The 13,219-nt window shown below is 48.9% G+C and overlaps 1 protein-coding gene across 4 annotated transcripts in view; it reads left to right on the top strand.

Moving 5' to 3' along the window:
* Positions 1 to 13,219, top strand: part of ZER1 (zyg-11 related cell cycle regulator) — a 423,267-nt gene that overhangs the window by 170,628 nt on the left and 239,420 nt on the right. For all 4 annotated transcript variants that reach the window (XM_069609184.1, XM_069609185.1, XM_069609186.1 and 1 more), the window contains exon 10: positions 2,155 to 2,196. In XM_069609184.1, the coding sequence (XP_069465285.1) occupies positions 2,155 to 2,196 (42 nt within the window). The remainder of the gene's footprint in view (positions 1 to 2,154; positions 2,197 to 13,219) is intronic.

The following is a 13,219-nucleotide window of genomic DNA, read 5'->3' as shown; positions in this document are numbered from 1 at the left end:
ATCGCTAGAGTTTGGAGGGTACGATATACCGGCCGACTGCAGAGAGGTTCTTGCAAAGGCCAGGGCGTCCTCGACTCTCAAATGCTACGGTCACAAGTGGAAGAGGTTCTCTATCTGGTGCCGAGCACAGAAGATCAACCCCCTACAGATTACGGCCCCTCAAGTGCTGCCGTACCTGCTATCGCTGGCAAAGGCTGGGCTGGCCCATGCCTCCATTAAGATTCATCTGGCGGCGATCTCCAGATATACCAGAACCACAGGACGGACGTCCCTGTGGTCCCATCGACTGGTAAAAGAGTTTATGAAAGGACTGTTCCGGTCGTTCCCGCCGGTGAAGGCCCCGGCACCGGCGTGGGAGCTTAACATGGTGCTGACTTGGCTCATGGGGCCCCCATTCGAGCCGATGCACTCCGCACCGATGAAGTTTGTATCGTGGAAGACTGCATTCCTGGTAGCCATTACCTCCGCACGATGAGTGGGAGAGATCCAGGCCCTATCCTGCAAAGCACCGTACTTGACTTTCCATGCCTCGAGGGTGGTGCTTAGGACGCACTCCTCCTTTATGCCCAAGGTGCCGTCGGACTTCCATCTAAACGAGCCCCTGGTGTTACCTGTTTTCTTCCCGTCTCCTTTGTCGCCGGCCGAGAGGACTTTGCACTCGCTGGATGTGGCTAGAGCGCTGAAGTTCTACGTGGACCGCACAAAGAGTTTTCGGAGGACATCACAGATGTTTGTGAACTTCGGACCTGTGAATCAAGGGAAGGCTCTCTCGAAGTCTTCTATTTCCAGATGGCTCTCCGGCTGCATCATGCACTGCCACCGGTTGGCTAACCGACCTCTGCCAGGCCGTCCGAGAGCCCATTCGACCAGAGCGATCGCTGCTACTACGGCGTTCCTATCTGGTGTACCCCTGCTGGACATCTGCAGGGCTGCTACTTGGAGGTCGACGCACACCTTCACGAGATTCTACTGCATTGATCGGGATTCCAGGGAGGAGTCCAGGGTCGGCCAAGCAGTGCTGCGCAACCTGTTCGCTTAAGGTGAGCCTGATGAGGAGGTAAGACGCTTAATGTTGAGTTGTTGTATTGCTTAATGTTGTGCCTTTTGCCACCTCCCGTGGTTGTGCATGTGTGTACTGCTATGTATTCTTATATTCATGAGCATGTGAATCCATGCCAGACCCCATGCTGGAGAAGGAACAAGTTACTTACCTGTAACTGTTGTTCTCCAGCATGGGTCTGGCATGGATTCACATGCGAACCCTCCCGCCTACCCCTCTGCGGCTCTTCACTTGGTCATACTGCCACTTTACGTGCTACCAAATCTGAGGATGGCTGCCAGAGGCGGGGCTTAGGGAGAGGGCAGTCATTGGCTGTGGTCAGTATGACTCAGAGATCAGTGATTGGTTACTACTACGAAAGACAGATCAGAAACGAAACTGATACTGATTTTTCTTTACCGAGGATTCCCAGCCTGACGACGGGGAATATTCATGAGCATGTGAATCCATGCCAGACCCATGCTGGAGACCAACAGTTACAGGTAAGTAACTTGTTCCATCTTATCTTATAAGAGTGAAAGAAGGCAGCCCCAGTGAGATAGTGCAACTATGTTTGGAAGTCTGGCTGCTTTTGAATGACCATGTTAGGTTTCACACTCTGCGTTGCTCCCCCCTCTGTTTGGTGGGTGTGGAAAGAACAACTAGCACCAGCGAGACATGAATCTTTCCTCTTGAGGCAACCCCGCTGGGTGTCCCAAGTTTCTAACTTCTTTCCATGTAACCTTTGAAGTATTCTGGTGCCTGTGTTAAGTGTAACTATGCATGCACTATGAAAAGTAAATAATGAAAGCATACAAAGCATACGTGAAGGTGGTACAAAGGGATGCTGCTTGTCAGTTGTGGCAAACATATTAATTTATCTCTCAGGGTGGAATATGTGACCTCAACCCTTGGGGCCGAAAGGGTGGGAGTGTTCGAAGGGAGAATTGATGTTGAGACATGTAGCGCTTCAGAGAAAGCACTTGTGCTATAACATAGAGAGGTAGTTGTATGCTAACAGGGGCTTGGCCGAAGGTTTCAAGGGGGCTTTATGTAGCAGGGATTCTTGTTAGTTGAGCGACCGCAAGAGTCATGTCTCCTTTTTCCCTTTTCAGACGATGCTGAAGCTGATTCAGAAGAAGCTGCTGGACCGGACGGTCAGTGTTTACTCTCTCGGGCTGAATTGGGCATTGTTGCAAGAACAAGGCTCTTAGAATCTGTGTCACATTTTACTTACTGATTGCCAACTTTAAAACCTCATTTAGTGTATGTTGATTAGTCCTCTTCTGTTCCCGTGAACACATGATTCTCAAAGTCTCTGAGGCGAGTAGTGTACTCTACAAATGTAATACCTACCTACCTACACGACTGATAGAAAATGTTGCATTAGATCAGCTTAAATCCCTACTTCAGGGAAAAAAAGACACCAGCACTGTCTCCTTTCTGTTTCCATGTCTTTCCCATTGCACCACAGTGCGAAGATCTCTTCTCTCCTTTTTCCTGCCGTCCTGCTTTGCTCCTGGAGTACACGTAGGACCTTTTTTGTGACCCCTGAGGTAGGAGCACCATGCCACAAATTACCAAGTCACTTTGGCGCACGGACGAAAAAACTGAAAAAAGAATCATTTTTATTTGTGCCAAAATGCCTTTTAATTTGCACCTTGCCACTGCGCAGCCTGGTTTTCTCCTCCTGCTCCCACTAAGTGCTGTTGCAGCAATGATGCTGTGTTGCTGTAATCCTCGTGGCACTTCAAAGATGGCTGACGTTTTCTTTGTCTGTCTCCCGATGCTCCTCTGACTTCCTCCTGCATCCTGATTGGCCGCATGTGAGTTTCTTACACCAATGAGGGACCGGCAGGCTTTAGCCCGCCCTCCAAAGGCCCAAAACAAAGGCCCTGTCTACCCCTGTCCACCACGGTACATCTTATTGCTGCCCCCCTTTGAGTGTATCTGTGCCCCCCACCTACTCCCCCGTACATGTATATGTGCCCCCACGCACCCCATGCCACCGTGTAGGTATCTCTGAACCCCCCACCCCCATGCCCCCGTGAGTGTATCTGTGCCCGCCACCCACCCCATGCCCCCTTTGAGTATCTTTGAGTCCCCCTTACCCCCAGCGACTGTCTTGGTTGCCCCTACCCACCCCCTGGCCCCCCTGAATGGTTTGCGCCCTTCCCCTGTGATTGGTTGTGTGGCCCCCCCGCTTTTTTTTTTTGCTCTCCCTTTTTGTGGTGTTGCTGTTGCCTCCCTCCTTCTCCAGCACTTTTGCTATTTCATACTTGTCTAATGTATGACCTGTATGATGGTTGCACGTCTATTTCCCACCCCCTCCTTTTATTCCTCTCCTTTCCCTCACCCTAGCATGACTTGATAGGTCTCGGACCTAGTATGTTGTCGCGTGTCTTCCCCTCCCCTCCTCCTCACCTCTCCCCCCTTTCCTACTCTATTCCCTCCTCCCCACCTCCACACCCCTTCCCTCCTCCTGTTAATTTCCGGCACTACCTCAATTGCTGTCAGGCATAGTAATTCCTAGCCGCCTGTCTTTCGCATCTACCTGCCACCCCCCCCCCCTTTTTCTTGCTAAAGTCTGGCACTACCTCAATTGCCATCAGGAATAGTAATCGCAGCCACCTTGCTCCCTCCCCTTTTTTTATGTCCATTAGCACTTACTCTTATAATTTGTCCCTTGACCTTTGATAGCAGCTTGTCTGTCTCCCCCGTCCCTCCTTGTCTTCTCCTCCCACTCCCCCAGCACTATTCTGAATCGTCGTCTGACCTATTATGATAATAACTTGTTTTGTTCCACTCCTTATCCCTCTCTCCACACCCCTTTCCTTTCATCCCTCCCTCCCCTTGTTACTCATGCACTACATCAATTGTCGTCAAGCATAGTAATGTTACTGCTGGTTTTGTCTTTTTTCCCTTCCCCTCTTCTTAATTGTTCCATGCACTTTCAATATCAGAAATGTCGCCAGGATGATTATGATAGTTATTTTCTCATTCTGAATTGTTTCAAGGACTTGTAAGAATGTAATTGTATTCTCCCATGTTCCCTCCCTCCTTGAAGCCCTTTGAAACACATTGCGTATAGGCGCTATACAAATAAATAATCCATTTAATTCAATATTAGATTGATTTAATCTACAGGGCTATTTTCTACCCGCCTCCCTTTTTCTCGTCAGAAGTAGAAATGCTAAACATTGTCAGGCTTGTGGTGATTAGAATATTGGAAAGCAACCCCTGATTTAATGTGCAGTAGAAATGAACGAACCACCACATGGCTCTCAAGATGCTATGCACTACCAACCCTTCACAATGAATTATGCTGGCTAGGGCTGATGAAACCCAAAGCCTAAAACATCTGGTGAGCCAGATGCATAGTAACCATGCCCCAAAATCTACCAGAGGCGACCACTAGAAGCAGAAGATTCATTTATTTATTTTAATTCTTATAAACGCGCAAGATCGCCCGCAGGCCTCAAGGCGCACAAGATCCGATGAAGAAGGAGGAGGCACGCTACCACTCTCAGCGACCGTCAGAGCCGGCTGAGTAACCTATGCAGTCCCAACCTCAACTTGGACGACTTCCTCCCTTGGACTAGTGGGCCTAACCAGTCCCAAGATGCACTGCATTTGCACCGGGACGAGTTGCAACCTCCACAGCCTGCAATTCCTCAATGTCCTGTGCCATTTTGTGGTACAATGTCTTCTGAAGCCCGGTTTCGTCTGAAACTTGGTAGGCATACTTTCTGAATCTCTAGAGACTGGGTCCCGCTCCTGAAAGTCACCTCAGCCGAGACGAGGACTGAGAAAGTGTGCAAACTCCACCGTGCGACAACTGTCCTTCAACCGAGCCTTGAAAAAGGCACCAACGAGCCAGTACTGTAAAGATCTTCTGCTGAGCATCCAAATACTTGAGAGCAACCTCCAGACCCATCGCCAGTTCTTTCTTCAGTCGCCAAGGCCAAGAATCCTGAAAGGGGGCTCTGCTGTCACTTCTCCTCGGGGACCGTCCTGCACCACCAGCATCTTCACTTAAAATATGCTATTCAGCCCCTAATACTTACCTGGGGCCTGCTCTGTTGTTCTTGTGCTTCGGTGGGTTGCAGTAAAGCTGTTATTTTCATCTCCCAGTCCGTCATTGCTCTACATTGGGGTAGACAACCCATTGTGCTCCTTAACAAAGAAACCTAATTGATACTCACCTGTAAACTTGAACTCCTCATAGGCTCTGCCTTGTTCACTGCTTATCTGCCCTTTCTCCCTCATCCCTTGGTCACTAGATCCCCACTGCCCCCCTGGACTCTGAGATTCACCTAGGATGGGGTTGTATTTCCTAAGATTGGTTAAGCAGGGGTTAACTAAAGTTATAACTAGTCGGTCTAAAGTTTGCATATTTGTTTGAGAGGTTTCTGCAACTTTTTATTTTACCTTACAAATATTCTAAAGTATTAGTATCCTTTGGATATTGCAAGTATTCTTTGTTTAATACTACCTTGTGATGGAACTTGCCTTACTTAAATGCTGTAAGCCTTAGTGTATATAGAATGAATGCTTATTTTGTATAGAACTACTAGTGTGCAAGTGTTTTCCTTGAACTAAGTGTATGCTCTGAGTTGTGTGTGTCTCGCTACAGGAGGCACCTCCTAGACTAAGCCTGGCTACAGCCATTGCATTGCTACCAAGCCTTTGGATAGTGCAGGCTAAACCTAAGGGGTGTAACCCTGTTCACTAAAGGTGGGCTTTCTAAAGTCTTGTCCCAGACTGGACTTTACCAAAAAACCCTAACAGATATACTTATTGGGACGAATCCCAGGATATCGTCACTGCTTCCGAAGGGGGGAGGCCCGTCCCATGAGGCCACGTTGGTTAGGCTGCTACCTGATAGTCCTCCTGTCGGTGGTACTTGACGGGTGGATCTTATGGGAGGGTAAACCCCCTTTGGGACCAGTGACAACCATATCGGGAGAACGTGGTATCCCAGCCAATCACCTGACCCTAGACCCCCTCCCTACAACATCCCCACCACTCCTTCACCTACTCCCTCTCCACCCCTACCGTCATATACCATGAATTTTTGTAGTCCAACAAAAGTAGAAAGTACTGAGATGCGGAAGATCACTAGTGAGTTCCAAGATCATACCTCATTCAGTACTGGGACGAGGAGGCGCGGAGCAGTACAGAATATTTACCAGAACCACTTTGCCCGTTCTAGTGGTTCTCCGCAGCCGATTGGAAGAAGCCATGTGAAAAGCAACAAAGGACTTGACAAAGTGTCAAGCCCTCCCTGGCAGCCGCCTGAGCAAGCAGAGACCAGGAGTGAAGGAGGAAGCTGACCGGGATGCCGAGAACGGAGGGAGAGAGTCTGAGGCCAGTCCAGGCCGTGAGGACCTCACTGCCAGAAGGTGGGCTCAAACTCCGCGGCTCCCCTGAGACCCAAGGAGTGTGCAGGGAAGAAACTGTGCTACCGGGAATGCCAAAAAGACTGCAGAGCCGTCGCAGAGCAAGAGCCAAGACCCAAGACCTGGAAGGAGCATAGTGAAGGAAGTGCACCGGCAGGAGGGAGAAGACTGCGGAGGTGCTGCAGAGCGAGAGAGGCTCCAGAACGCCACTGGAGCCCCATGGCCAAGCCCAGCTACCCTGGCGGAGGCACCACCCGCGGACCCCAAGGAAGTGGTGGCACAAGCTGAGAGGCTGTAAAAAGAGGGTCTGGGGCCCTGAACCCGTGAGAGAAATGGTTTATTGGCCATGGTCTTATGCTAAGGCTTGGCAGGAGAGTGAACCGAGCCTACAGTGGGAAACTAAAGTTAGAAGTGCCAGTCTGGGACCCCACGCATATAGAGAGAACTGCAAAAATGACTGACAGTACCTGCAGTACTTGGTAGGTGAGTAAACCAAGTCTGGATGTGGCACAACAGCATGGGGAGTGCCTCCAGGCTGTTCTTTTTGTTGCAGTACCTGTTAGTAGGCACCAAGGTCTGCCAACCAGGGTCAGGGACCCATCACAGCTTGGGGAGTGCATCTAGGCTGTTCTTCTTCGTCGCAGTGTCTGGTGGGAGGAAACCAGGTCTGCCAACCAGGGTCAGGGAACCACTACAGTTTGGAAACGCATACAAGCTATTTTTGTGTTTGCAACTGTGCCTGGTGAAAAGGAACTAGATCTGCCAATCGGGGTCATGCACAGAAAAGAAGCCTGAGACGGAATTTCCCCCAACAGTTGTTGAACTTTACGAGAAGCCTGAAGAAGGCCCGGGAAGAGAGAGATTTCCAAATTCTTCAAGGTCTGAAAATTCAAGCACTGTCTTTTGTCCAGGGGACGGGTACCACTCCCTTTGGGCTGTAAAGACCGAACTTTCATTTCAGTTTAAATTTAGATGTGAGGGGCAGAGTTAGGATTCCGACATTGGACATTGGGACTTTTGCTTTGGACATTCTGACAATAGTTATTTCAGATGTGGCAGGGAAACCCCTCGGAGTTCTTTTTTTCTTTTTGCACTTGAATACAAGTTTCTAATAATCACCATGGCCCTTCCATATTGGAGTCTTACTTCTGCACCCTTACACAATTGACTTATGGGATGGCCTAAGCCATCAATTACACAAAAGGGCTGTCACACTAAGGTGTTGCAATCAGGCTTGATCTAAAATCTGGCAAACACTCAAGCTCGCCCACACAGCTTGTGCATCGACCTATCTAGGGCTAGCGACTAGTCTAAACCACTACAGAGGGTGCAGGACTGGGTTCACAGCACATGTTTGCAACAGTCTGAGATCTCTAGGTTCCTCTGGAGATGACGGCGGTAATTTCCTTTGAACCTGCAACTTGCCAATCTTTCAAGAGTAGCAATTTACTCTCGCCTGGACTCAGGGCCGAAATCCCTTATCTCTTGAACTACCCCTTTCCCCTTTGGGTTTGCATTGGGTGCAAAGTCCTGTTTACCTTAGTATTATCAGGAGCTGGCCAATGTCGGCGTTGGCTGAGTCAGTACTTCTAGGTAAAGTCCTCTTGGACCATAGTTGTGGTAGTTGTTTCACCAAATAGCTACAACTTGAATTAAAGTCACTTTGTCTGCTACCGCTGGCTCGGAACGTGCTGCTTCTTTGCCCTGAACTCCATATCTGAGTAGCTTCCCATGTGCTACACACCTGTGTCTCTAACGGAACCTTTTATACATTTTAAAGACTCTGAGCCTCATTACAAGCTTGAAGGTGTGAACAAGAAGTGCCAGTAATTCTGTTGTGCCACTTTGTTTTTACCGCACCGCCAAACTACGAGTGTGGCCTTGAAATGGAGGATTTACTTCCAGCATGAGGCTGCAGGCAAGTCCTCCACTATAACGCTAGACATCCACTGACAGTAAATGTGCTAACCACCACCATACCACCACTCTGAATCCTGTGGTAAATCCCCAGGCCGTAGAGGGAACTCATTTGGGCAATAATTCCACAGATTCCCTGCTGAATTATCGCCAAACTCTGAATGAGGCAGTCTGTGACCAGGTAGGGATTGGACTTCGTGAATGTAAAGTCTGTAGGCTAGTTTAATGGTTTTCTGAGCTGCCTTCATAAATAATGTTAAGTCTGTGTTTTTGGATGTGCTAGCAACTTTTTTCCAAACTTTACTAACAATTGTAAATGTATCTATATCTAAAGTAATGAGCAACCCATAGTGGGTTGCCTAACTCTGATTTATATGTAAATAATTTGTGTTATATTTACCTACCTCCTAATTGTTTAATAGATTAACACATTGGATTATTTTGTACTTGGCTGTCTGTTGCCTTTTACTCATCAAATCTGTAAAATGTAAACTGTACTATAGAACAGTACCCCCTTCCCTCCGTAGTTCAGCCGGACTGCTCAGCCTTGCGACTTAAGACAGCAGTTTAAAGTTTAACTCTGGTTGAAACAACTCTGTTGGCTTAGGTAGACACTTTGAAAAGCCCTCGTAACAATGGGCCTAACTGTTCCTTGGTTCTTGTCCACTCCCCTTCTGAGAGTGTAGCCAAACTGCTCTGCCACATTTCCTGTTAGGGCAGAATTCTATTTTCTGGGATTCTGCAGTCCCATTTTATGAGACCTCTACTCTTTTTGCTACCCCCCCCCACCCCCTTATTTATTTTAAATTTAGTTTGATGGTTTGATGGCCTTCTGCTGAAGTCCCCATGCCACTACAACCCCGTATTTTATTTTTTTTCATAACATTTTATTGGGTTATACAGATGAGTACAACATCAAAAACAATACAGTGATCGATATTCGCATCAGTGTGATACTGCCATTCGAGCTGGCCGGCAGGGGGAGGTAGATCTTGGTGGTCTGATCGATGTTGTCCGTGGCCCTATCTATTTGCGGTGTGCTGGCGGGAACTTGCACTCTGGGTCAATCTGATTTGAGTCTGCAGTTTAATAAAGCGGGCTGCCTTGGAGCCATCTGGTTAGCGGAGGCCTTCTGGTGAGAGCTGGGAACTTGGCCACATAGTCTAGTCCATAAATGGGTCCCAGATGTTCAGGGCTCTATTCAGGGATCCTAAGCGGATTGCGGTGACTTTTTCGCCAACTGCTGTGTCCCAACATTTGGACCACCATAGTGCTACTGAAGGTCCGTCTTTGTTTTTCCACAACCGGGCCATTGCGACTTTCGCTGCTAGCAGTAGGTGCGTGCATAGACGGGAGGTGTGCCCTGAGATTGGGAATGCGCCTCCTCCGGTTTCACCCAGCAGGATAACCCCCGGGTCCCAGGGGATGGAGAGACCAGTAATTTCCTTGATGCGTTTTATTATCTCTCTACAGTATGTCTCCGCCTTTGGGCAGTTCCAGACCATATAAAATAGTGAGCCGGGAGCGGGGCAGCCGCGCCAGCAGGTTCCGGGAATGGCTGGGTTGGCCTTATTGAGTTGAACTGGGGTGACATAGTACCTGTAGCAGAGTTTGTAGCTGCCTTCCCTATTTGTGATGCACTGAGAACTTTTATGCAGTCTGGACCATATTTTCTCCCATCCCTCGACCTCTATTTCTCGTCCCAAGTCCTTCTCCCATTCCAGCATATACCTTTCTTTTTTGGAGGGATCTGCTCTGTCTAGGAGTCGATAGAGGGCAGAGGTTCTACCTCTTTTAGTTGGGGTTGTTAGTGAGAGTTCCAGCGCCGATAACTCTCTGGAGCATTTTTCCTGGACCACCCTGTGGGACAGCCAATGCCAGATTTGGGCATAATGGAATCTTTCCCGCCCATCCACCCCAAATTTTGTCTTACATCTCTCGAATGAAATGGGCATTCCCTCTTCTAGAAAGTCACTAGTTTTTAGTAATCCACCCTCCCTCCAGGACTGAAAGCTGAGCGGGGACATGCCTGGTGAGAAATCAGGGTTGTTCAAAATGGGAGTTAGGGGACCCAGAGCTCCTCGGATGCCCCATTTCCAGGCTGCAGTTTTCCAGTAGCGGACTATTGTGACCGTAGTAGAAAGGGGGCCGCTGTTAGCTTGTGGTTTTATGTTTGGTAAATGTGGGAGTTCTGAGGGTGTGACCGGGCACCAGGCCTCTTCGAGCTGTGTCCATTTTGGGGTGTCTTCCTCTTGTGCCCAAGATAATGCGTGCAACAGCTGCGCCGCTAGAGTGTATCTGGCCAGACCGCCTTGCGTTTTACCCCGAATCATTATTCGTTTACTGATTCAGCCCCCCCCCCCCCTCTCAGATAAATTCCTGAATTTTCTTTTGCAGAGCTGTCAGGGCAGGACCCGGGATATGGATCGGCAATGCTGTACAGTGGTACAGCCATCTGGGGATTAGGTTCATTCTTATGGTGGTAATCCGCCCGAACCAGGAGATTTCGTGGGACTTCCACCTCTTGAGGTTTTGGAGCTCTCTAATTAATTACAGGAAGCTGCTCGAGTTCAAGCGTGATGGGTTATTGGTGATATTTACCCCGTGGTATTCGATTGCCCATTTCGCCCATGGGATCGGCATAAGGGGACTGAGGATGGCTCTTTACTGTTTAGATAGATTGATTGCTAGGGCTGAGGATTTGTCCAGGTTTACTCTGAACCCTGATAGAACCCCAAACTCTTTGATCTTTTCCCAAAGGGCCCCCAGGCACGATGCTAGGTTGGACGCGGTTATCAACACATCGTCCGGATATAGCGCGATTTTGTATTCGCAGGCTCCCACGGATATCCCTCTTATTCTAGTGTTCTGTCTAATTTTTGCTGCAAACAGCTCCATGGATAGGGCGAAAATCAAGGGTGAGAGTGGACATCCCTGCCTAGTACCCCAGGATATATGTATTGCTCCAGACCTTGTGCCATTTACCCGCATTTGTGTGGTGGGAGTTTGATAGTTGGCCATTACCCATGTTATGAAATTTGGGCCGAAGCCGAAATGCTTGAGGACAGCCCGAATGTATCCCCAATCCACCAAGTCAAAGGCTTTATGGGTGTCTAGGGAAATGACCGCCATTCCCACCTCCAATTTGTGGGCGCTTTCAATGATATTTATTGTCCTCCTGTTGTTGTTATGGGCCCCTCTCCCCGGAATGAATCCTGTTTGATCGCAGTCGATCAAATTTGGCAGAATCGCTCCCAGCCTGTTAGACAGAACCTTGGCAAAAATCTTGTCATCGTTATTCAGGAGTGCGATGGGGCGGTAGGAGGTGGCCAATTCAGGGTCTTTCCCGGGTTTGTGCAACAGGACTGTCAGTGACTCCGCCATTGAGCCAGTGCCCGTTCTTGGGGACAGGAAGGAGTTGAAAAGGGTGGCCATCTGGGGAGCTAAGATTTTGGCATACTTTTTATAGAAGCTAGCTGTTAGGCCGTCTAGGCCTGGGGTTGTTACGCCTCGGCAGGCCCGCAGGAAGGTTATTGCCCTCCGTAAGGATATGCGTCATATTGCAAACCCATTCTACGCCCATTGGCAACTGCCCTGGAAAATAGTGGCTTCGGCTCACTCCGCAGCACTCTGCGGCAAGTTTGGACTACGATTCCCAGCTTTCCGCCTCCCGCTGTCAGCTGAGAGGCGATGATGCGTGAGCCTCGGTTTTGTCCAGTTCCGCCTTCTCCTTCCCGATTTAAACCTCGGAACCGGGCGAAACGCTGCTTCTGATTAAAGTTGCATCCAGGTATTTAGAAGTTCGTCTTCAATCCTACTTTACTTACCTGTGTACCAGTCCTGTTTCCTCCTTCACGGACTGCTTTTGCCTGCCGCTTTTTGGAAAACTACTTACCCCTGTACCAGACCTGTTTCCTCCTTCACGGACTGCTTTTGCCTGCCGCTTTTTGGAAAACTACTTACCCGTGTACCAGACCTGTTTCCTCCTTTACGGACTGCTTTTGCTTGCCGCTTTTTGGAAAACTACTTACCCGTGTACCAGACCTGTTTCCTCATTCACGGGCTGCTGGTGCCTGCCCTTTTAGAACCTTGTGATCACGGCATCGGTAAGACTCTTCTTTTCACCACTTGCTAACAAGCATATCTCCTGTACTCGTACCTTGCCGCTGAACTATATCACCTGCAATACTCCAACTCAATTGTGTCCTTTATTGTTCCTGTTACCATCCTCTCCACAATCAGACTTCCATTGGACATTCTTCAGTAGTGCACAGGGACGCTTTGCGGATAGTGCACCTACCCGACTCTAGTGCGGCCCTCGTTCCGCCCGGGTTCAGTTTCTCTAACTAACCTACCCATTTGTTATTTTGCACTTCCGTTTTTATGAACTCTTTGGGACAACACAGACTCAACAGCGCATCAGTGGTAAGGGTTTTCTGTTGTATGATTATCCATACTCCTTAGCTAATTGACCACTATAGTCAGGATAGGTTACATTCTCCTCTCTTACTTGTAGGTGGTTCCGGTTGCCTTGAAACAAGGGGAGGGCATAGCTCAGGTACTACTAGAAAGAAGTATCGAGGGAAAGGGATCTTTCTTAAATTTCCAATTGCTCACCTCTTGTTTCTCCTTTACAGCTGGGTTCTTGGCGGCGTGTCCTCCCTGCCCTTTTGAGCGATCAGTCCCTCTGCCTGGTCCTACCCAGCAGAGGGTCATATCGTTAAAAAGGTCTTGTGCCCTCACAGAGAGGAGGCTAGGTTGGAGGCCCCGACCTAGCTCTTCAATCAATAGTTCAGTCCTGTGCCTTCCGGCCACTGATTTGGTATACTTCCCGTCCGGTGAGTAACAGGGGTAGTGGGTT

The sequence above is a fragment of the Ambystoma mexicanum genome, chromosome 8 (genome assembly GCF_040938575.1).
Source record: "Ambystoma mexicanum isolate Mex_15411 chromosome 8, UKY_AmexF1_1, whole genome shotgun sequence".
NCBI classification, from domain to species: Eukaryota; Metazoa; Chordata; class Amphibia; order Caudata; family Ambystomatidae; genus Ambystoma; species Ambystoma mexicanum.
Note: the sequence above shows the minus strand (reverse complement) of the source record. Positions and strands in the feature narration are given on the sequence as shown.